The sequence below is a fragment of the Labrus mixtus genome, chromosome 16 (genome assembly GCF_963584025.1).
Source record: "Labrus mixtus chromosome 16, fLabMix1.1, whole genome shotgun sequence".
NCBI classification, from domain to species: Eukaryota; Metazoa; Chordata; class Actinopteri; order Labriformes; family Labridae; genus Labrus; species Labrus mixtus.
This window is the reverse complement of record NC_083627.1, coordinates 21,880,573-21,904,238: the sequence shown is the minus strand read 5'-3', so window position 1 is coordinate 21,904,238 and position 23,666 is coordinate 21,880,573. Positions and strand designations below refer to the sequence as shown.

General features: G+C 39.8%; 1 protein-coding gene across 1 annotated transcript; it reads left to right on the top strand.

The window, feature by feature from the left end:
- Nucleotides 1-1,553: 1,553 nt before the first annotated feature.
- On the top strand, nt 1,554-23,487 carry LOC132991285 (brevican core protein-like). The gene is made up of 14 exons (XM_061059995.1): nt 1,554-1,741; nt 9,732-9,811; nt 9,930-10,313; nt 10,451-10,625; nt 11,801-11,928; nt 12,318-12,611; nt 13,236-14,111; nt 15,341-16,855; nt 20,076-20,183; nt 20,361-20,519; nt 20,621-20,703; nt 21,414-21,558; nt 21,655-21,837; nt 22,662-23,487. The coding sequence occupies exons 1-14, from the start codon at nt 1,722-1,724 to the stop codon at nt 22,784-22,786; spliced, it is 4,275 nt and encodes a 1,424-aa protein (XP_060915978.1). The 5' UTR covers nt 1,554-1,721; the 3' UTR covers nt 22,787-23,487.
- Nucleotides 23,488-23,666: the final 179 nt, after the last annotated feature.

The window sequence follows — 23,666 nt, the reverse complement described above, 5'->3', positions numbered from 1 at the left end:
AAGCACCATTCACTCCGTCTGCAGAGGGCACACGTCCACACATCACTTGACCTTATTCATCTCTGTTACAGTATTAACTGATGCCAAGATATACAGTACTCAGCCAAGAAGATCCCTGAAGATATACTACAAGTAACTTATGACTGCAGTTTCAGCATGGCCATCAATCTTACAAATGACTGACTGAAATTATGATTTACAAGGCAAGGGGAATAACTGCTCCAAAGCCCCAAACCAACAGGGTAAAGATGTCAATACACTTTAAATCAATGTGCTAAACAGTGTCTCAAAGTTGACTTCCTTCAGCATGTTGCCAGATGTGCAGAGATGAGACAGTAGGTTGAATTTCAATGTGTCAGTTTTACCATTCTCCTAACGACATCTGTCTCATTGCTTGTAAAATCTAATGCTGCACCACTAACTTAGTTAGTTAGGTTTAAAATACCATATTTCTGTTTTGCTGAAGGCATGTTTTTTAAAGGATGCAACAAAAGAGGGATGAGAAGGCTTCTTTTAATCCTGAAGTAATTTACATTTAGGGGTTTATGTGTGGTCAAAGTAGCTCATTTTTGCACTGGTCCAACTGTGCATGTTGAAGTGGCCGTGGACATGACCATAAATGCATGCTGTGTTGATTTTTAAACTGCATAATATCAACCTTTAAAAAAAGTAATCCCTGCAATTTTTTCTTCTTCGTAGTACTTTCAAACACAATTTGTGTTGTCAAGTAAGTTGTTCTTCTCTGCCTGTTTTTAAATCTCTTCTTAAGACCCATCTCTTTTCCCTGGCCTTTGACACACAGTAAGACGTCAACTTGTTTATTTATATGTTTTCTTTTTTGCGTGCCTATTCATTTTACTTATGTTTTATGTCTTTTAAATTGATTCTGTATTTCACATGTAGTTTTCTTTTATCTCATGTGAGCTGTTATGTGTTTTATTTATTCTTCTGTACAGCACTTTGGTCAACTGTGGTTGTTTTAAAGTGCTTAACAAATAAAGTATCTATCTATCTAATGTCTATACGATTGTCACACTGTCTATCTGTATACTTTTTTTGAACAAACACAATCTATAAATTAAAGCTGTAGATCTCTAAGCTGCAGCTGCTCCTCTGCAGGATGCAGCAAATTGTGCATGACCCCCCCCCCCCATGGTGGTGACTCAAGCAAAGTTAAACAATGTGACTTAAGAGCACCAACAGCCCCAGAGTTAGAGGACTGTCAGCTCCCTCACCCTCCTGTTTATCCACTGTAGGTGATTGTGCTGCAATATTACCTGCAGCAGCAGCAGCAGCTGACTCAACTCACTCTGCCTCATCCAAATGACTCTCCATGCATTAGTCGGTGCCCTGCAGATAAAAACATATAGGTCATCTCCTGAGTGCTCATAGCCTATAAAAACGCTTATTTTAGATGTCATTCCCCCCCCCCCCCCCCCCCCGACAGACATGCGCCATCTCCATCCCGAGTGTTGGCTGAAAAAGTGGGCAGTTCAAGATTTTTTTTTTTTTATATATGGGACTTCACTTTCTCTGAACTCCCTCCTTTCCCCTCGGAACTTTGGGAGTGTGCAGTCTCCAGCTCCTTCATACCTGCGCACAGCATCCAGGGCTGCTTCCCCCCTCTGACAGGACAAGACGCACTGCAGCATCCAGAGAGCAGCTGACGGAAAAATACTTTTTACTGCCAAGAAGTCAAAGCAACCAGCATCAGCTGAAAGATGCTGCTCACGGGAACCCGGTAGGTTTTGTTTTAGTATTGTTGTTAATGAGACACACGCAGTCTATGGCGTACTTTCATGTTGAAGTTATTTTCGATTTCAAGTCACGGTGTAATTTAAGAAAATCACCGTGTTTACCAGTTTAATTGCACTACAGGAGTTGCTTTCCTCAGCGGAGGTCCTGAAATTGTAGCCGGTAGTTTATTTTCTACCAAGAAAACAACATTTTAAGGGACTGACGCACTAAGTTAAGCATAACTTTTTCTAAGTGTCTGCCTCTTGGTTTTCTTGAACAGAGACCCCCCACTGTGTTTCAATAGCATTTAGCTAATTAGCTAGTTTGTCTTACCGCATGCTCATTATTGTGCAATAATAGTAAAGTAGGTTATTTATTCTTTTCCACACAGGTGGGCATGAGAATGTACCGAAAAGTGAATGGAAAACGAAGATCGACACTTTAATTGAGCTAAATTCCTTACATGTGACTGAAATAACTTGGACACTTATTTCTAAAATCAAAGTTATTGTGTTTTTTTTTTCTGGGAGTAAGGCAAGGCTCGATTTGAGCTCTTAGACTTTGTGCCCTGCAGGAGACTTAAAGAGCTACTTTGTGACTGAAGTGCACATTTAGCCTCTTCTCTTCATGTTATCCACCTCAGGTCTCAGGTAGACTCCATTAATGGACAGGTAGAGAGAGGATAAAGGTGATGGCACACTTTATTTTAATGGTCCACTGGCAAATGAAACCCAAAGCAATGATATGGTTCTCTGGTCATTCCTGTCTGACCATTAAGAAAACAATAGGTTAGCTGGTCTGCTTTCATCATGACCATTAAGACGTTTCTCTTGACATTTTGCTTAAATCTAGATAATAAACATACGTTTGTCATATCCTCAGCTCTACTATTGACAATGGATGTCTAAAGAGCAAATATAGATTAAAAAAAAAAAATAGATTGCCTGGTTTTATATAGCATATTTTGTATTTTTGCATGGGTGTGGCAACCTGTTTAAACAGAATACTGGTGGCGTGCATGAAGACTAAGTTGCTGTGGTGAGCGAGGTTGATAAAGATGAGTTGCAGAAACATGTTTCTAGAAGTAGGTACATGTGTGTGCTAGACCTTTACAACATCATACTTAAATATATTCAAATATTCAAAATGAATAATTAAGTGGGGGAAATGGCATTTCGTTCTGATTATTGGGCTCATAGATATGTAACATCTACGAAATCTGCTTCTGTTACAAATCTGTTGCCTAACTCAGTAGGATATTGGCCACAATCACGTACAGGCACCAGATTTCATTCTGCATCTCCCTCTATCTCACTTTCCAAGCCCAACACAGTAATGGCAAATGGCTGTTGACTGCGAGTCTGATTCTGCTTGAGGTTTCTGCCTGTTAAAAGGCTGGGTTTTTTTCACCTTGCCACCACTGTAACTTTGCTGATTGTTGCCAAGTGCTGTGCTCACGGTGGTTTAATGTTTAACCATCAGTGAGTATAGATCTGCTCTGTTTGTGTCTTTGTGTCTGCTATCTCAATTGTCTTGAAAAACATTTGTTATGAATTTGCACTATACAAAAAAAAAAGATTGATTATATATTCCAGTTAACTTAGAAGTACAATGCATATGTTTATAGAGCTGTAAAATATAAATGGTTTTGTAGTTTCTGGATCACGTCAGAAACTAAAAAAGCCCATGAAGCTATCACAATGTTGAATACTGGCTGTAAAAGTTTTAGGAGAAAATGTGCTGGAGGCTGGTCGTTTATTCCCTTCTTAACATTGTAGAATAAAGCTGTAATCAATAATGTGCAGTACTTAGTATAATTGTATTTTATAAAGTGATGGCTTCAGTGTAACACACAATGCAGAGCTGAAGACTAAAACAACTCCTGGATCTGTGTGGACAAAGAAGAGCTTTTGATAACTGAATGTTGGAGTATGTAAGTCTGAAACTGAAGAGTTCCTGCTTTCTATTCAATTCATGATTCTATTGTCACTGATACAGAAAAATGCTGAGGCTGCCAGGCCCATTTTCTGTGGGTTGTGAAAATGATGAGTCTTAGGAAGCGGAGCACACCTGAACACAGTCAGAAGCCAGGAATAGATGAATAAACTGTCTCTTTGTTTTTCTGGAGGCAGCACAGAGAAAATTCACAACAAAGTGTCCATGCATGGTTAAAAAAAAAAATGCTTGTGTGCACAATATGTGGTCAGGACACAGACTTTCTGAGTCAAGTCTGAGATCTGGGATTTGTTTGAAACAGACTTTTTTACTCTTTCCCAGGATCATTGGTGGTCCTGGTTGGTGACTCATCTGGTGGGTGGCTTTTCCAAATAGATCATCTTGTTTGGAGACAGATTGGGGGTAGCTGGTTCCAGCACAGTTTTAAAGTTGAGATAAGTTCTATAATAAGTGCAACTCAGTCACAACTTAGAGGCTGTTTGCATAGAGTCAGAGAAGATGTGTTAAGTCGAGATTCCTGTTTGTACAACAAAATATTTCTTTCTGATCTGCCTTTTTAGTTTTTAGGGTATGAGGAGAGTGTCATCGGTGTATAAGAATATGCAGGATCATGGTGCATGGTGTTTTAGTTGTGCAGAAGTCATAGAAACATACAGTGTGGTGCTGTGTCTGCTGAGCATTGGAATGGGGTGTACAATCTTTGTTTTACCTGATGAGCAATTTGTTTTGCAATAGAGGTCCATACAGGAAATATACATCATAAAAACAGCACAAGGACATAAATAAAAACATATAAAAACATAACTCCCATTGATATCATCATGATGGATGTGGATGGAGCAATTACACCTCTAACACACTAGTTGGTTGGCAGCACGTTTTCTCGGCCACAGTGGTGAACTTTTTTTTAGCTTCTTCTTGTTCTTAAAAACAAACAACTTTATGAATGTTGTAGTTAAAGCTAATACGTGTGACAGATACACAAAATATGCTACCATAAGATACCAAACCTACACAATATGTATGTTAGCAATAGGTAAGAATGAAGTTATTAAAGTTGTAGATTTAGCATGGAGGTATATTTCAAACTTGATTTAGTCCTATATTTTCTTAATATTTGTTTGTCGACCAGATCCCTGATAGTTACCCACATGAATAGAAGTAAGCTTTTTAAATTATGAACTTTACAAAAATGTGTTTTCTTTTTATAGTGTCTCAAATTAAAACTGGTATAAGCTGCTTGGTTATTAGCATGGTTCCATAGATGATCCAAGTTTCCCAAATGCTTCATTCATTTAACCATCTCTGAATCCTTTGCTCTATGCTAATAGATTTCTATCAAAGATCGGTATGCTACAGAGATTCCTTACAGTTCCTGTTATTGATCACCACAAAATGTTATAAGAACAGAGGGTGGTATGACATGCAAGATGACGGGCAGGAATCAAACCAGTGACACTTTGATCCATGACATTAACAGCCCAACTGGCGACACGAGTTGGAAATTAGCAATAGCTGTATACTCTTTATGCAGCACATCAGTTTCATGCTTTGTATTGAAATTATGTTAAATTGCATTGTCCCTATTAAAATAAATAAATTCAGATTCAGCCTACCAACCGCTCCTTTCTGAACATGTGAATACGACATTGTAAATGGGCCGAAGTACTACTCCAACTCTCAATCTGTTTAAACCAAATGTGTCATTACAGTTCTGAAAATGTTTGATGTAAATTTAGTCCTCTCTTGCAGAAAGTCGTACCTTACATGCTTCATTCCTTCATTGCATATTTTCTTTAAACTATTTTGGTTCAAACCATCTACTGTAGATTTGTATCCATAAGTCAGTGTTTGGAGATGAGAGTAGAGGGATGAAGCCAAAACACACATGTAGACATAGACTCAGACAAGAGTTCATCCCCGTCCCCTTGAGAAAAGAAAATGACAGTGTATTCTAGAAAATCCATCCTGTCACATATCATCAGACTCATCATCACTGCCAAATCCAGTTCAAGTTCAGCAGTGCATTACGCTTACATCAGTCAAACCAGAGTCTTTACATATTCAACCTGGCTAATCTGGGATCAGGAGTTCTTTTCCTGAGGTTCGCCTGAATTGACCTTGATGCAGAGAACTGCAGAGGCCGATCGCACCATGTAGTGAGCAAAGCTTTTTATTCAGCAGTGCAGCACAGACAGAGCCCTCTGCAGCTGTGCCATGTTCACTATAGTTCATACATTAAAACTTTAAATGTTCATTTTTCCTGATTTTATTTTCCACTGATGACCATAATGTTAGCTGCAGTGTTGTACTGTACTCCTGCAGCAGGAGGAGACTGGATTAGTGGATAATGCATTGGCTGCAGTTTGTCGACCTGTAAATGCATTGGGTGGCATTGATTTGTAGCTTGACTTGTTAGTCTTATTAAAAGAGCAGAACTGCTGCAGAGAGACAACAAGGCAAAAGACAACTGATGAAAATCAGATCTTACAAAGTCAGATAATCTGCAGCAACACAGATTTCCTCCCAAAGTCATCGATCTAAATACACAAAGTCACATATAATCACACCCCTATATCATTTCATACAGTGTTCAGTGTCTTAATGCCGCTCTGTTTGTACAAAGCACTGCTCCAGAACGATTCTTAGTGGTTCAAAAACTTCCACCCCTGAAAAGAGCCGGAGAGAAAGGGAAAGAGAAAAAGCAGAGCAAGTGTGCCAGTGTCCCGTCCTTTAATTTTCCCTTGAGGCCCTTTTGTGAAGGGAGTTGGTATGAAGTGAAAGCACAGTGTGCAGCTGTCCTCCTGGCCCACTGCTCGCTTTCTGTGAGGCGTTTTCTTGTCAAGAATACTAATAGTGATAGCAGCCCGTGTGGAGTCCACCCAGCTGGCGAGCAAACACACAACAGTTTTATTCTGCCGTCAGACAAGGCCCTTTTTAATCTGACACAAGTTAGTGAGCTACAATTGTGCCGACTCATACCAAGTATGTGTTTGATATAACATTTCAGAATCTGCTGGGTTCACTCAGGGCTTACTTTTGGTGATGACCATGTTAATATAGTGTTTTGACTTTATTCACACTTTAGCATATATTATTTAATGTAAAGTAAGTCATCTAGACAGAATCAGGCTCCTCTGTATTAAGCTCTGTTTATTCTCTCTTTTCAACAGTTGTCCATAAAGAGAGTCATTCAGGAATCAGGGCTTTATTGTAGGAGCTTTCAGTCGACAGATAAAGCTACAAGTGGCATCTTAGATTCATATTTTACACATCAAACATGTGACCATTTTATGATTACCCTATTTAAAATATTTAGGTTCCACCCCATCAGATTCCAACATGAGGTGCTCGTCATGTTATTGTAAAAATATTAATGTCGATATAATGCTATGGTGAAGTAACTTTTTATTCATGTTTGTTTAGAAGTATTTTTTATTTTAAAATAAAGAAATTCTGGTAAATATAAAGCTGTATGCCAGTTTTCTTAAGTGGATGAATATTGTTTTTGTCTTTGGTGTCAAACTGGCTGCAATTTAAGGGGCAACCGCTGGATCTTGGCTAGGGCACCAAAATGGTTAGGGCTGGCTCTGGTTTGTGTGAAGTTTCTGTTGGTGTTCCTTCATACCAGGTACTTTATAGAAAGAAGCTTGCATAGATAAATCATCAGGCAAACTAGCAGAAGGCGTAGTCACTAGGGCAAGCTGAAACCAATGACGATGTTTTACTCGTGTATATGTAATATACCTACACCCTGTGAAAGTATAAATATGCTCTGCAGCCGGGACTGCCCCGGGAATCTTTGATGCACTTGTGACTGATGTTACTTTTGTAGCTGATTACCCTTTTTGCAAAAGAACTCTTTATTATATGCAATAAAATACACAACGACAAAAGACCTTGACTTGAGATCTTTCATTACCAACAGAAAAATCCACAACACTGTCCATGATCCACAGAATGGCTTGAGCACGTCTGGCACCTGCCACTCAAAACTCACTCACTTGTTACAAATGTTAACCAACTGCAACATTTAATAAAAGGTAGTTACCATCACTAATACATTTATAAATAGACCTATGAAGATACTTTATAATTCACATGCAACAAGCAACATTGATTTTCACCTAAACAAAGGGTTTTCAAAAGAGCGGGGAAAGTGGGCGTGGCCGTTTCTCTAACAAGGAGTGGTTTTGGTGCAAAATAAATGCTTGCAATGGATTCAGCATCCCAAATAACCCCTAATTTGACCCCTCATATGCTATTTAAGGCACATTCAAACTTTCAACCAATAGGGTTCCAGGTCCCCGAAGTTTCAGCAGCTCTCACGGATTTTCCTACAGGAGTTGAATTTAAATCTTTTTATATGTGTAACTAGACACCTTTAGAAACACATTGGTGTAGATATTGGTTGGTAAGGAATTTATTCCCAGATTTTCACAATATTCCCTTACTTGGAGTTTATGTGTAAAACTATAAAAAGTGTCAAACTGTACAAGGCTGCGATTGTTTTAAAAACGACATTCAAAACTGCTTTTTTTGGGAACCATTAAAGTCTGTGAATAAACGCAATACTTGTATAAAAAATATTGAATTCTACAGGCACTTAATCAGTCATGAAAAGTAATTAGGCTCTGTAGCACTGCTTTTGAATAATGAATGAACATTTGCAGCTTCATCATGGCCTCGTCAGGAGGTTGTGTGAGGTCACTGTGAGCGCTGCCATGCCTGCTGGGTTAATGACAGGGCCAGGCTGGTGATGGGGAGCTGGCAGGACGCCGTGGGTCTGAGACGCTGTGTCATTAGCTCCCGGAGGTGATGAATGGTTTGTGGTCAGGAGTCTGTGCGCCCTGCTTCCCTCCAGAAAACCAGAGAAGCTGCTCTTTTATGCTTCACTATCGAGCTTTTAGATACATGCTCAGTGTCTCATGGGACTTTGTGTGTAGTGTTTTACATGTTTTACTTTTTTCTCTTAGGAGGGTTTAGTTTCTAGTGATGTTGCATTCTAAAAGATAATGCTTAGAGATGTATTTTGATAGGCTGTTTAATCCTAACGTGTCTGTTTGATCTGTTTTTAAGGTTGACATTTTGACATCTGAAAACTTAAGACATGTACTAATTTTGGCTCATTTGTAGTTATTTTTTTTCTGTTGATGAATGAGAATCATTCCCTGTCAAATGTACAAATAGAATAAATAACACTTCTCAGAGGCAGTACTCTAAATATAAAACACTTCTGATTCCAATGCCAATTCCAAAGCCCAGACTAAAACATCTAAATAACTATTGAAAATGACATTTTGAACAGACATTCTTGACACTTTGGAGATCCTCGAGATCCTCAACAACTTTTGAATGGATTTGAACTAGAATTTCTTTGCCTTCTAGCCTAAGTTGGTTAGCATTTATTTCAAAGCACTGCTGCGACTGCATGGCTGTGGACTCTTATCGTGTTCTAATAATATCTTCTCCCACAGGCATGTTTTGGTGAACTCGTTTGCTCTTTCCTATAAGGCGTGTCATTCTTCTCCTTTAGCTCTGAATCCATTTGTTTTTGCTCATGCTTGATGTTTTAATGTGTGCAAAAGCTCACAAAACGAATTTAAAATATTTGTGCTGTAAAATCAGCTCTTTAAAGTACAACATGTATTTAAAGGTATGAAGATAATATCAATGACAAATTTTAGGTGCCTAAAGATCAGAACAATACATGGTAACGTCTGTTTATGGATAAATGTGCAAAACTGTAACCACAGCGGGTGAATGTTGTAGCTAAGGTAACACAAAGGCGTTCCGGTTGTGACCTTTAATACAATGATAAATCAGTGTGGTGCTATCATTGGAGCATGTCACATGACCAGCTGAGCCAACACAATACATGACCTCCAGTACCAGAAGTTGTCCTGCCTATTAAAGGTTAAACATGTGTGAAATTAAAAACTGGACATTTTTAGGAGATGAAATAACCTTTGACCTCTCGTTCCCTTGACTTAACATTAGGAAGGCTTTATTAATCTTTTTTCTCTTTATCTCCACAGACAAGTCCAAATACTTCCATTTCTCATAGCAGTCTGTCGCCTCACTCTGGCCTTCCCCACCCAAACTCCATCTGCATTTGGTATATCAGTGTTTTCTCTCTCTTTCAGTATTCCCTTACATTCAGTGATCAGTAAAGGTGCATTCAAAGTGAGTCACTAAAACGAGCAAATATCCACTCTCTTCTTTCTTTTCTGCAGACGATGTGCAGCAGCTCCAGGTGACAATTCCCCACTCAGGTCCGATTTCCGCCCCACTGGGCAGCTCCATCTCCATCCCCTGCCTGGTATCCCTGTCCTCCACTCCCACCACCTCCTCATCATCTTCCTCCCCTGTTGCACCGCGGGTAAAGTGGACAGTGGTGTCCGGCGGGGTGGAGACGCAGATCCTGGTGGCGCGGGGTCAAAGGATAAAAGTCAACGAGGCGTACAGAGACCGCGCTGCCTGGCTTAACTACACCTCCTCCCCTGATGATCTGTCTCTGTGGCTGGGAGATTTACGCTCCAGCGACACGGGTCACTACCGCTGCGAGGTGCAGCAGGGCCTCGAGGATGCCAGCGACCTCGTACAACTCAAGGTCAAAGGTAACCAAATGAAAGACGTGAACCATATCTGTAGTTCTGAAGAAGATTTCTTATTTGTTTAAAGTTATTTTGTGTTTTTTTTAATAGAAATATACATTTATGCTTACATGTGTTTTTGTGTATTTTTGTTTGTTTAGGTGTTGTTTTCCACTATAGAGACGCTCTGGGACGCTATGCATTCTCCTTTCATCAAGCCCAGATGGCTTGTGAGGCTATCGGGGCTCAAATCGCCACTCCTGACCAGCTGCTGGCGGCCTACTATGACGGCTACGAGCAGTGTGATGCAGGCTGGCTAGCAGATCAGTCCGTCAGGTATCTCATCCTTCCTGTAGCATCTGGTTTTAAGTTAATGTTATCATTGAGTGATCATTATGATGAACAATGAGGTGATACACCTGTTCAGTAAGCCAGCAAGGAAGGACAGTGGTGGAGGGGTAAGGATTTAGCCCTACAGCAAGATGTTCAGGGTTCATATCTCCTGAACATCTTGCAGTAGTGCCTATCCCTGTGTAGGTTGGGTGATCTGGCTTTCTCCCACAGTCATCTGGACCACACCCCCTCACTGTTATCTAGACCAGTTGTTCTCAACTGGTGGGTCGGGACCCAAAAGTGGGTCGTGGAGTTGTTTTCAGTGGGTCGCGAAAGTAGGTGTGCCTGGGAAAAAATTTGTCAAACAGTCTAAAAAGTTTTAAAAACATGTTTGTTTTGTTTCATCTCTTTGTTCGTCATGTGTTTTGTACCATCTGAGGTCCAAACTGCAAAAATGTTCCTAAAACAAATCTCATTGGTTGAAATATATCTGAAACTTGGGTCACGATTTCTGATTAAGGAGTGGGTGATGGGTCCTGTGGCTAGACCAGTTGAGAACCTTTGATCTAGACCATGCTTTTGATGCATTCTGATGGGAAAGTGTAAAAAAAAAACTAAGCAGGCAAGCACTGCAAGGTAGGGTCAGTGGTGTGGTGGTTAGTACTGCCACCTCCCACCAAGAAGGTTCAGGGTTCTCATCTCTGGCAGGGCCTTTCTGTGTGAAGCTTGGATGTCCTGGCTTTCTTCCACTGATATCTGGACCGCGCTTTTGAATAATAATAACCTGATGGTAAAGTGTGAAATCCTAAGTTCAAGGCGTGGGGGTTAGCCTTATCCACTCACAATGAGAATCAGGGTTTGAATCCCGGCAGGGGACTGTCCCTCCTGCGTATTGAATGTCCTGGCTTTCTCACACTGAAGTCAGGAGCATGCTTGTGAATAATAATAACCTCGCCTTCGGGCGCAAAAAGAGCCAGCCTTGCTGTAAATTATGAAAGATTCAAATCTTTCTTTTAATAGTTTCATCTCTGTGTCTGATAAGATAATGCAGGATGTATTTTCTAACCCTTTATGAACATTTTAGCCTGAAGTGTAGCTCTGGAAAGTACAGTATTAGTTTTGCACAGTTTACAAACAGGTGAAATATTCCAGGATTTTGTTTCTGTTTTTTTTTACAGGTACCCAATCCAAGTTCCGCGTGAGGGTTGTTATGGAGACATGGACGGCCAACCAGGAGTGAGGAACTATGGGACAATGGATCCAGATGATTTATATGATGTTTACTGTTATGTGGAAGACATTGACGGTGAGAACAATAATGTCTTACTGAAGTTCTTCCTTTTGTAGCTTTCAGGTAAACAATTTTAAGAGCTTCAAATCAAAAGTTATTACAGGTATTTATTGTAATTATTCATGAAACATTTTCATTAGATTATCTTAAATCTGCCTGTTTTTGTAGCGGAACAAAAATAGGTACCAAGTACATTTTTTGTTGAAAACATTTATTTTTTGCCCTCTAGTGGACAATCTGTATAATGGTGTCCCTAAATGATACAATCAGCGAACATGTTAGCCACTTTAATGGATACATCTGTGTTGAGCTATTTGGCCCAGTCTGTAATATCCTTCAAGCTAATCTATAGATTGGACTATATTTATATCAAAGATAAAACTGAAAATGTTTTCTGTTTTTAGGGGAGGTGTTTCATGACCCCATCCCACAACAGTTGTCGTTTGCTGAAGCACACTCTTACTGCCGAGCAGCAGGTGCACAGCTGGCTACAACTGCACAGCTGTACTCTGCTTGGAGTGAAGGTCTGGATTACTGCAGCCCCGGCTGGCTGTCAGATGGCAGCGTGCGCTACCCCATAATGACCCCTAGAGAGCGCTGTGGAGGCCCATTAGCAGGCGTCAAAACCCTTTATCGCTTTGTCAACCAAACTGGCTTCCCAGAGTCCTCCAGCCTTCATGACGTTTATTGTTTCAGAGGTGAGTGTAAGGATATTACGCTGTCAACTGTTGTTCAGAAAAAAGTAGAGCTTTAGAAATATATGTGTTAGTTAAAATACATCAATATGTATTCAATTAAACGTTAAAGGTTTTATATGTGATGTTTCACACTTAAATATAATATAAATCAAGTATATCCTCTGAAAATAACTCTGTGAGTCATGACTGTCTACAATGGGTGTAACAGCCGAGTCCCACTGTCTGTGATGTTTTCAGAGTCCTATCTTCACTTTGTTTACATCGCCAGGACGGCCGGCTGACTCCTCCCCTCGTGTATAAAAGTTGTTTAATTGAGGGACTAGAGAAAAGAAGAATAACATACTGTACTCACTGCTTAACTGTGTTTCTAGATCACGCTCATTTCAGGTAAATTTACATGCAGTGTGACGATATGAGCATAATAAAGATCGCTAGCATTAGCATGCTAACACAACAATGTGGTGCAAGTTGTTTTGGTTTCATGCTGGTGCTCAAGGGCGACATCTGCTGGATCAAAAAATCACATATAAAGCCTTTGAAGGAAGTTTTCAAGAAAATACAGAAAATGTTTTTTTGAAATTTTATTTCTTATCTAAATTTCAATCCCTTATCTGTCCTCTGCAGAGAGCACAAATGATCATACCGACTCTCCCCGGGACTATGTGGCCACAGAGCCAGAAGACATCGGCCAAGATGTTGTTATATTAATGGAAACAGATCAAGAGCTCAAACTGAACAACAATGGTGAACAGGTGGAACTTAAAGCACAAGGGGTGCTTGAATCTTCTCCCCTTTTCTCCAGCGCTTCCCCAGAGGACAACTTTGTCCACACACAACCAACAGAACTATCAGACACAACAGAGCCTCCCTTCAACAACACACCTACAATGGACCTCCTTCAGGGATTTAATGAAACTGTTTTTCCTACTGAAATGAGCCATGACTCCCAGCGTTCTACCGAACCGATGAACATCACTATCAGCACAACAGAAACCTATGATTCAGCACAAAACGCATCATTACTACCTAGTGTTTTCAATGAGACTGATTCTCAAAACAAGTTCAATTTGACCTTTAACCAACCTGAGCCAGAAAATACCACAGGGTTTCCTGTACTGTCATTTGAACAAAACCAGACAGTCTCAGGCGCGGCTTCTGAAGAGAGCACAACACCATCGGAGAGACGACTAGATTCCCAGGAAATACGCGATGCCTTCATGAATTTTGACAAAACGCATGCCAATTACAGCGACACAGACAGCAACCGTACTGACGAGGAGGAGAGTCTCTGGGAGGTGACTCTAATGACCCTTGAGCCCATGGTTCAGGTGGGGCTGCAGGGGGCAGCAGTAGAAGATGCTGTGCAGGTATCTGACTCAACTCAGGCTTCAAGAGGAGAAGAAGAACTTGTTACACAACGAGCACAAACAACACGATCTTCCATGCAGGACTTCCCTTCGTTGTGGGTGAATCTGGAAGGGTCAGGAGATTTTTCTCAAGGTACGGACAGCATACATTTAAATATGGACGTGAACAAAAGAACAAACGTTCATTTCTTAAAAAATTATTCCACATTTTGGAAAAGAAGTTATTGCCAAAAGATAAGATAAGATGATGCACTGTAGTCTTGTGAAGAATGATAAATACGACGCTGTAACCAGCAGTTGGTTAGATTAGCTTGGCTTAGCAGAAAGAAGGAAAACGGGTTATCCTGACACTGTCCAAGTTAACAAACTGTCTCCACGAGCACGGTTTAAACTTAAAGAGTAAAATGTTAGATTTTGTTTGATGAAAAAAGATGCAAAAAGTGTAACTAAAAGATGTGCTTTGTGGCAATAACTTTGTGGGACTTTGGGTAGTCATGTTGCTCACTGAGAAGTTGAAGAGCAACCAGTGGAGACTCCTGGCACAGAAATTGTCCGGAGCATTTACCATGTTCACATGGAGGCGTATTTTCCTCTCATATCATGCTCAGTGCATGAGGCCTAATGATGTTATAATGTGGCACTGTGTGTTCCAGTGTGTAGGTTTGTATAATCTAAGCTCATCTGGCGATCACATATTTCTCCTCTGCTCGTCTCTTTTCATTGTCATTTTACTTGGTAATCAATCAAGATCAGATGTCAGATAACCTTAATTTATATGTGACAAACTGGAACACAGCAGTACCATATAATTACAGCGTTCAAGCCCCCCATCATGAGTTTGACACCAGGAGGAAATGGCTGCTATATGAAAATGGTCAATAAGCTTGTCAAAACATAATTTCTCATCTGGTATAGAACAGAATAGAATAGAATTAATTTATTGATCCCAAACTGGGAAATTGTGGTGTTACAGCAGCAGTTTATCAAAGCAAATAAAACAATATAAGAATAGATACATAAATAAGCACTTAGAATATAAAAAATAAGAATAGGAAGAGATGAAAAAATTAAAAATTAAAAAAAATTAAAATGAATTCAGTTGTTGTACTGATAAAAACGAGATTAAGTCTAAATTGTTTTGGGGTTAGTTGTTGTTTTGTTTCCTTTCCTAGTCCACTAGCTATCAAACACTAGTTAGCGGTCTTTCAAAAGGCTAGCTTTATCCTTGTTTTCAGTCTTTGTTAATAAGCTGCTAACAAAAGATTCATGTCATGGGGTGTAATTGTGTGCTGATCCAACTTTTAGCACATCTTTCCTAAAACTAACTAAAATTCTAATAATCTCATTTTATGTCTTTTATAGAGAGTGACGTTGACGTCGAAGCAGTCCGCTTAAGTCCCACATCCACTTCTGGCTCAACAGCTAATTTGACAAGTTCTGTATCTTCTGGCGGTGCTTCTGCAGAGCCTCACACAACACTGTCTGATCCAAAAGTCTCACCTGGGTCACACCATTCAGACAACATGGGCCTCTCCACAGCATCACAGCTCTGGGAGTCTTCTATTTTTAGGCAGGAAGGAAGTACAAGCTTAGAAATCGAAGATGCAGTCACTATGGAAAGTGAAGAAAAACTGCACCCGACTAAGTCTGAAGACGGCCTCTTCTCTGGAGTAATTTTAGCAACTATTGAGACCCCAGAGAGCTCAAACACATCTCAGTTGCCCACTGAACAACCCACAGCGCTGTATCAGACGTCAGGTTACAGAGTGTTTTTGGATATGACCAACAGGTACGAAGAGGCAAGTGGAAATGAACCTGGTATAATCACTTCAATCCTTGGAGAAGACATCAGAAAAGAGGATGTAACAGTTAGTCCAAATCTCAAAGAAGAAACAAAGGTTGATACAACTCTTGAAGAGAAAGCTGAAGTCCTCTCTCTACCAGACAAAGAAGGGAACGTTACCCAAATCGTGGAAGAAGCTAACATCACCCTAACACTTAAGGAGGAAAGTAGCATTGCCCCGACACTTGAGGGAAAAGGTGAAGTGTCCCCAACCCTTGCCCCTGAAGAAGAAGCTAGCATTGCCCCAACCCCTGAAGAAGCTAGCATTGCCCCAACCCCTGAAGAAGAAGCTAGCATTGCCCCAACCCCTGAAGAAGAAGGTGAATTGTCCCTAACCCTTGCCCCTGAAGAAGAAGCTAGCATTGCCCCAACCCCTGAAGAAGAAGTTATGGTTGCCAAAAACTTTGGTGAGGAAGCTAACATTCCTCCAGCTCTTGAAGAAGAAGCCAATGTTACGCAAACATTTGATGAAGAAGGTCATGGTACCACAAGTCCTGAAGGGAAATCTAACTTTTCCAAACCAATTGAAGGCGGAGCTAACAGTGCCCAAACTGAAGAGGGAGCTAACATTGTCCCAACTCTTGAAGAAGAAGAAGCAGCTAGCATCGCCCCAACATTTGAAGAGGACTTTACTGTTTTTCCTCTCGAATCACAAACATCAAACTGGGCTCTGTTGACCACCACGACCGGACCCCAAGAGTCAATGAACGATCTAGAGTACAGTAGAAAATCCCCGACCCTTACCTCCACAACATCTCCAAGTTCCTCCTCGAGTACAAAACCCACTTCTGCTAGCACAAAGAAAAATCCTTCCACGATTAAGACCACTACACCCTGGTCCAGCCGCTCCTGGAGCCCGACCACCTCAAGACAGAAGGTTACCCACAAGACGTCTGAGCCCCCAGTGGTGACAGCCTTCATGCCACCAGTGGATCAAGGTCTGGTGGATGTTGAGTTTAGTCTCACCCAGCCACCCACCCTGCTTATATTGCCCAATGAGAGGGCAGCTGTAGGCGGCACAGGGAAAGCTTCAGGTAATGTTAAAGCCACTTTTATCAGCCTAACTGTCCTCCTCCTGCTACTTGATGCGACAGCGCACTAAACTCCCCGGTCTGTCCTCTGCCCCAACCTGCCTCTGCTCAATTTTCTTTTTAAACACCTCCCCCTCCTTTTCAAATGACTTCCCATGTTTGTTTCACTTTGTTGTCTCAAAAAGCCCACTCACACTTCTGACCTCTTCCGCTTCCTCTTCCTCACTTCTCTCCTTGTGACTCCACCTCCCCCCTCAAGATTCTCAATCAGAGACAGCTCCCGTTTGACATTTGTCTACAGTCCACTTTTGTCATGCATGATGTTTTCTTACTCATCCAAAGATTGACTTCTGTGAAGTACTGATACATACTGGTATGTTTATGAATGAGTGTGTGAATTTGGCAATTTTCTGCGAGAGTAATGGTTTGGTAAACTCATTATGGTAAACTCATTATGGTAAACTCATTATCAGCTAATTTCTGCACCAAACAAGTGCAAGTTGTTTCCCTCACAGTGTCTTTTGAAGAAATCTAGGAGAAACCTGATCTAAACATCGTAGTAGTTGATTTTGGTATGAAATAATGAGTGCAACAGTGTTGGTTTAATTACTAACAATAAGAACACCTAGTGGAGTGAAACATTAGGTTCAAAATCCAAGTCCTGTTAAACTGTATATCAGCACTCATTGAATGCCTCTTGTCCAATCAGATAACTTGGTCAGAACTAACTGTTGTATAATTAATCTATAAATGTCAGGTTGGCAAGAGTTGAATCTGTTCTCATGTTTTCAGACTATTTGAGACGATCTAGCACCAGAAGCACAGTGTTTTTATGTTCATGAGCACAAATGTTGTTCAGTGTTGATTTATTGTTGATGGAAGCATTTAAAAGTAAATTTTAAATGTCCTTCATAGGTTATAAATGCCATGTTCAATTGTTTTAATCGTTATCTCGCAAGGTTTGTACCATTCTGTGTTTTAAGAGGAATGATAAAGTCAACTAATCTATCATGTGTTTTGTCTTATCATCAGTTGATGCCTTTGTTGTTGTTTGGTTTTATTTCATTATGAAATGCTTTATTTTAGCTAAATGAAAGAGAGAGGTATGGGAGACACGTTTTATATCATACAGCCTGTCAAAATAAGAAAGTTAGACGTGATTTTAAAAAAGGGTCACGGTAAGTCCAATTTTCAATTTATTATTTCAAATGACGCCATTAATTGTCATATATTAAGAAATTCATCAACATTTTCTTTAATATTATTATGCAGAAAGATGCAAAAAAAATAGTCTCCATAGAATATAAGTCTTTCAAAGAAGATGTTGTCAAAACTCTAGATTAAAATCCGGTAATTGCCCTTGTTGGGTTCAAGTTTACCATATCACAAAACAGATTTCTCATTTCTCATTATTTCCCCTTTTTTTAGGCATTGAAAATCTTGCCTCAACAAAATAGTATTGCACAGATTGGAGCATGCAGTTACTTTTAGCCTGAATCTGGTTAGCAGCAATGTGTATGTAATGGTCTGTTCATGGTAATGGAGTGGAGACTCAGCAGCTGGAGAGAAAGACAGAGAACCACATCTGGAAAGCCAACAATCAATGACTTCTCTGAATGACTAACCACTCATTGTAACCTACAGGGCAAGTCAAAGTCGTCTTCATTGTCAACGTTTGCCAGATCGAAAAGTCGTTTCTGTGTGAACAACGGTGCAAACTGTGATAGTTTGGTATAAAAAACATAGTATAAAAATAGAAAATACAAATAAAGATATATAAAGTACAAAGCATGCAAAACAACAGCACAACAACAACATCAACAAGATATTGTTGTGTGCTTTTGTGTGCTGAGAAAAAAGTTGATATAAGGTAAATTTAGGTGGTCAAAATGCTTTATTATTGTAGAGATCCCATTAAGGGTCAAACCACAATAGTGCTTTTTTATAGTACATCTGATTCTCATTTGTCTTTTGTAATACAGTGATTACCTTTCACACACACTCTGACACAAACAAAATTCTCTGAAGGAGAAGTGTGTGAGTGTGCAGTGTAATGACAGACACCACAAAGTTCGTGTTTATAGGGTGTCAAAGGGAAACAAATAAACCAAATCACCTTGTAAATGTTTAATTTTAGTTTAGACACATGTGTCTCCTTTTCCTTTTTTTTTTTTCATCTTCTACAAATTTAGAAAAAATTCAACTGACACACCAATCTCTGATCTTAAGGAATGTCAACTTCCTGACAAATTACTGGGACAGTTTTTGCTCCTATGCTCAGGTGAACACGACATTGCAGTAGCCTTGTAGACGTAATAAACTGCTATCTGAGCTGCCACACACTCCCTGCAATGCTTTTAAAAAATGTTGACAGAAAACAGGTGCAAGTGTGAAACCGCAGAAGTTTTGTGAATAATGGAGCAGCCCGTGTAAATATCTGGATGAGTCACTGATTTCATCATAATCATAATTTTTTTACAGGAAAGATCAATACTAGTACCTCTCAATAACACTTTGTATATGTGTCTGTTTTTTGACATGCTTGGCCTGGTGTTTCAGTGTCTAATGACCACGTTGAACAATTGCTTTCTCCCTTGCAGAGAAACAGATGGTTTGCAGAGGTTGAAGTATTCAAATGACAGAAAATCAATCTTTTCTCCAAGTATAATGTTCTAATACTGCTAACACAGATTACAAAGTTTCATCTATTGTAAATCACTTCAGCAGAGTTGACTTAAATATAGCCCCAAACTTCTGCAAATTAAACTGAAACTACATGGGTGGAGTGCAGAAAGGAAGACTTGGGATTGATCCCCTGAGGGAAGAGTTATACTTTATACCAGAAAAAAAAAAAAGTACAACCCAGTCACGCAAAGAAAATAACTGTTGGAATTTAAGTTAAGTTTGAAAACTTAATGATTATTAAAGAGTGTAAGAACAAAAAGAAGGAGAAGACAGATAACAAACAAAAAATAAAATGTGGAGTAAAACTGGACAAGAAGAAGACAGAAGATGTCCTGATGAGTTTGCATTTGCCCTCTGCCGCCCTCTGTTGGTTGACATGCATAGTGCAGCTTCAACAGGACGTATACTGCAATATGTCACAAATAGTATATTAATTAATTATTTTTTTAACATACTTGGTTAATAATACACACACTCTGTTCCCTCTCAAGTGATTCAGGCAGCAGGATAATCTGAGTTGGCCTTTCTTTGATTTCAGACGCCTGCGTGGGAGAGCCCTGTCTCAATGGAGGAACCTGCACTGAGCGAGGTGGGCAGATTCAGTGTCTCTGTTTGCCGACATACGGAGGAGACTTCTGTCAGACTGGTAAGCTCTCTGTCTGTTGTCATTTCTGTCAAACAAGTTGGAAAAGCTGGTTTCATTTGGTTGCCAAATAAACAAAGGGTAAATGTAAGTAAGGGCTGCAGAATAACAACATGACTCTAAACATATTTAAGATGCTTGTTTTCCTTGTCTCTTCCCCTACTTTGTGATGTTTTACAGACGAGGAGCAGTGTGAACCAGGCTGGGATAAGTTCCACGGTTTCTGTTACCGACACTTCAGCCAGCGTCTGAGCTGGGAGGTGGCGGAGCAGCACTGTCGCATGCTGGGAGCTCACCTGGTGTCCATCATGACCCCTGAGGAGCAGAGTTTCATAAACAGTGGGTTCTGATCACCACGACGATTCATCCTCTACTATGAGTGATGTATGCTGGGAAAGGCTCTTAATCACAGAATCCATTTGACTTATATTTCTTACCAGGCAACTACAAAGAATACCAGTGGACGGGTTTAAACGATAAAACCATTGAGGATGATTTCCGCTGGTCTGATGGGAACCCACTGGTGAGGAATATTATAAAAGAGTTTAAATTCATTAACTAATCCAACACCTTTTATTGGGGGAGTTCAACTCATTTTACACGTCAAGCTTAGTTAACTGTTTGTGAAATAGGTTAATAGGTTAATGATTGAAAAAAAAAGCAACAAGATAAAACTCCAAGGATTAATCAGTGGCTCAGTTGGTAGAGTCGTCGCCTCAATCCCCAGCTGGGCAACATGTCCTAAGTGTCCTTGGGCAAGACACTTAACCCTGAATTGCTCCCACTGCTTCAGTGGTGGTGTATGAATGGGATTAGTTACTTCTGATGGATGATACTACATAGATCACTACCATCAGTGTGTGAATGTGTAGGTGTGACATGACGTGTAAAAGCACTTTGAGTAGTCGGAAGACTAGAAAAGCACTTCATAAGTCCATTTACCATTTAACATCAAGTTGTGTGAAGGCGATAAGATTCCTAAGCTGGACCCATACTCGGGACTAAAAGTGAAGATCTCTTCTTCAGCTGGGCCTGTTTTCTCTTACCTTGTATACCTTTCATAGTGTTCAATATTCAATCATCCTTCTTATTATTTGTGGGAAGTTGTGTTATTTGGATTCACTTCTTCACACACAAACTCTGAAACTAGAATTTTGCAATTTTGTAATTCCATATAAAAGGAGTTGTTACTTTTATAAATGCAACCTTTATCTCCCCTGTCCATCCATTCAGCTGTATGAGAACTGGTACAAAGGGCAGCCAGACAGTTATTTTCTATCTGGTGAGGACTGCGTGGTGATGGTGTGGCACGATGACGGACGCTGGAGTGACGTTCCCTGCAACTATCACCTTGCATACACTTGCAAGAAAAGCACCTGTGAGTAGTATAGATTTGACATTTAGAGTTTCTCAAGAACTCCTCGTTACATCACTGAATACTAACTGAGCTGACATGTCTTTTCTTTTCTAACAGCCTCATGTGGTTCACCACCAAAGGTTCGAAACGCCTCCATATTTGGAAAACTTCGACAAAGATATGAGACCAACGCAGTCGTGCGTTATCACTGCGCTCAGGGTTTCCAGCAGAGACTGAACCCTGTGGTCAGGTGTCTGTCTGCAGGCAGGTGGGAGAGGCCCCAGATCCTCTGCATCCCCGGTAAGATACGAAAAAAACCTCTGATAAACAAACCTTTATTTTAAATTGTATTAAAGGTACTCTGTGTCACGTATGAACTAAATATATAAAACATGTTTTACTTGGTCCTTTAACATTTTCTGGGTCTTTTCATACTATATTTTAAATGTTTCTCATTGTCAAAAACCCCCATTGAAAGGTCAAGAAAACCAACATTATATCCTATATACAAGTCTAGAAAGCCTAATGCATCTCATTTCTTTCTGCCACATTGATCCACTTTAGACTGAAAATAGATATATATATGATATATTATTTATATATAATAAATATATCAGGAACAGAATCTGCATGGCAAGGCTTGAAAATTATTTTTTAATGATGTTATCTCGAGATGGTGTGTTCTCCTGACATGCTCAGTTATTTATTTATTTGTTTGTTTGTTTGTTTGTTTGTTTATTTAACATGGACATACAGTAACATTGGTGCTGTAACATTTAACCATGCACAAGTTCCAGATGCACTGCTCTCAGTGTTTATAGCAAAATGCTAATTTGCAACACCTGTCCACGGGAGGCTTTTAGAAACAACAGAGATAAAGATAAAAAGGGTAAGAAAAAGAAAAGAGTTCAGTTATAAATACAGCGCAGTTATGAATGCAGCAGGGATAAAATACAGTTACAGAGAGAAAAATATATACGACAGACATTTGTGAGCTCAACTAAAAACATTCAAACTGTGTAGCATTTTATCTTGACAAAGTAACATGTAAATGTAAAAATGAAACCTCATGCACATTTCTCCTTCAATACACTCTTTAACACTGTTTTCAATTCACATTTTAGAGGCCAGGGGTCCAACACAGCACCCCGAGGTGACGTCTCAGCCCAGCAGAGACTTTGCTGCCATTGATGATGAGCAGCGTGAAGCTGTTAAGGAGGCACCACAGTACTGGGACATCAGGTTCTAAAATCACAGCCATGTTTTCCTTGTCTTCATTTCTTAAACTCTGCTGTTGTAACTTGACATGGTGTCAAGAATTTAGGCTTTTACCAATGAACAAACAGGACAACATGAACCACAGATAGAGAGACACAAACTGAAGAAGCCTCAGTGCACAGGCTTTGTTTTCTTTTGTGGAAGTTTAAAGCTTCTTCGTTTTAATGTCCTTTAGAATATTTCCCACTGTGTTTTGGTCTTGGGACTGTACGAGTTTGATGTAGTGTCTATCAGCCTTAAAAAAAAAAAAGTTTTAAGTGAGTCCTTTTCATGAAAAGAAATACTGTAACGTGTGATTCTCCTTACTGAGTCTGATCCTCATCTAGGTACCTGTTCTTTTAGATCAAGAACCTTCTTACTATGGTGCTAAAGTTTTCAACATCTTTTCTACCCAGCAAAGATTTGTAATCTTTTTTTTTGTGATTGAGGTGCAGACAAAAGTCCCCGTTGTTTAAAATCTAAGACTCTAAGGACTCCAAAGCACAATTTCAACGTGAACATACAATAATTACTGTACATATATATTTGCTTTTACACCTCTGATAGCTGTCCGCATATTCGTAGGAGAAACCTTTTATTTCCAGCAGACACAGTTTTGTTCGTCAGCTTTATGTTGTAATAAAGTTTTGTAGAACAGAGCGAAGAATAAATTGTTCTCTTATTTTACCCCAAGCACCGTGTCTGTTCATCATTTCATGTGTCAATGGACATAGACTCACTCACACACTGGCAACAAAAGAGAAACCATCTTTTTGGATCAACAGGAAATGATACTAATGAATGATAATAACAGAAGAGTTATTATCACACTAATACAGATTGTGTGGATTAAGATGTTTCAAGAGAGAAAT

Bases quoted from the DNA above. Each gene is read 5' to 3' on its own strand.
- LOC132991285 (XM_061059995.1), top strand. From the start codon at position 1,722: ATGCTGCTCACGGGAACCCG. The intron at 20,704-21,413 runs GTGAGGAATATT...CCATCCATTCAG, and splicing joins GGTCTGATGGGAACCCACTG to CTGTATGAGAACTGGTACAA. The intron at 21,559-21,654 runs GTGAGTAGTATA...CTTTTCTAACAG, and splicing joins CACTTGCAAGAAAAGCACCT to CCTCATGTGGTTCACCACCA.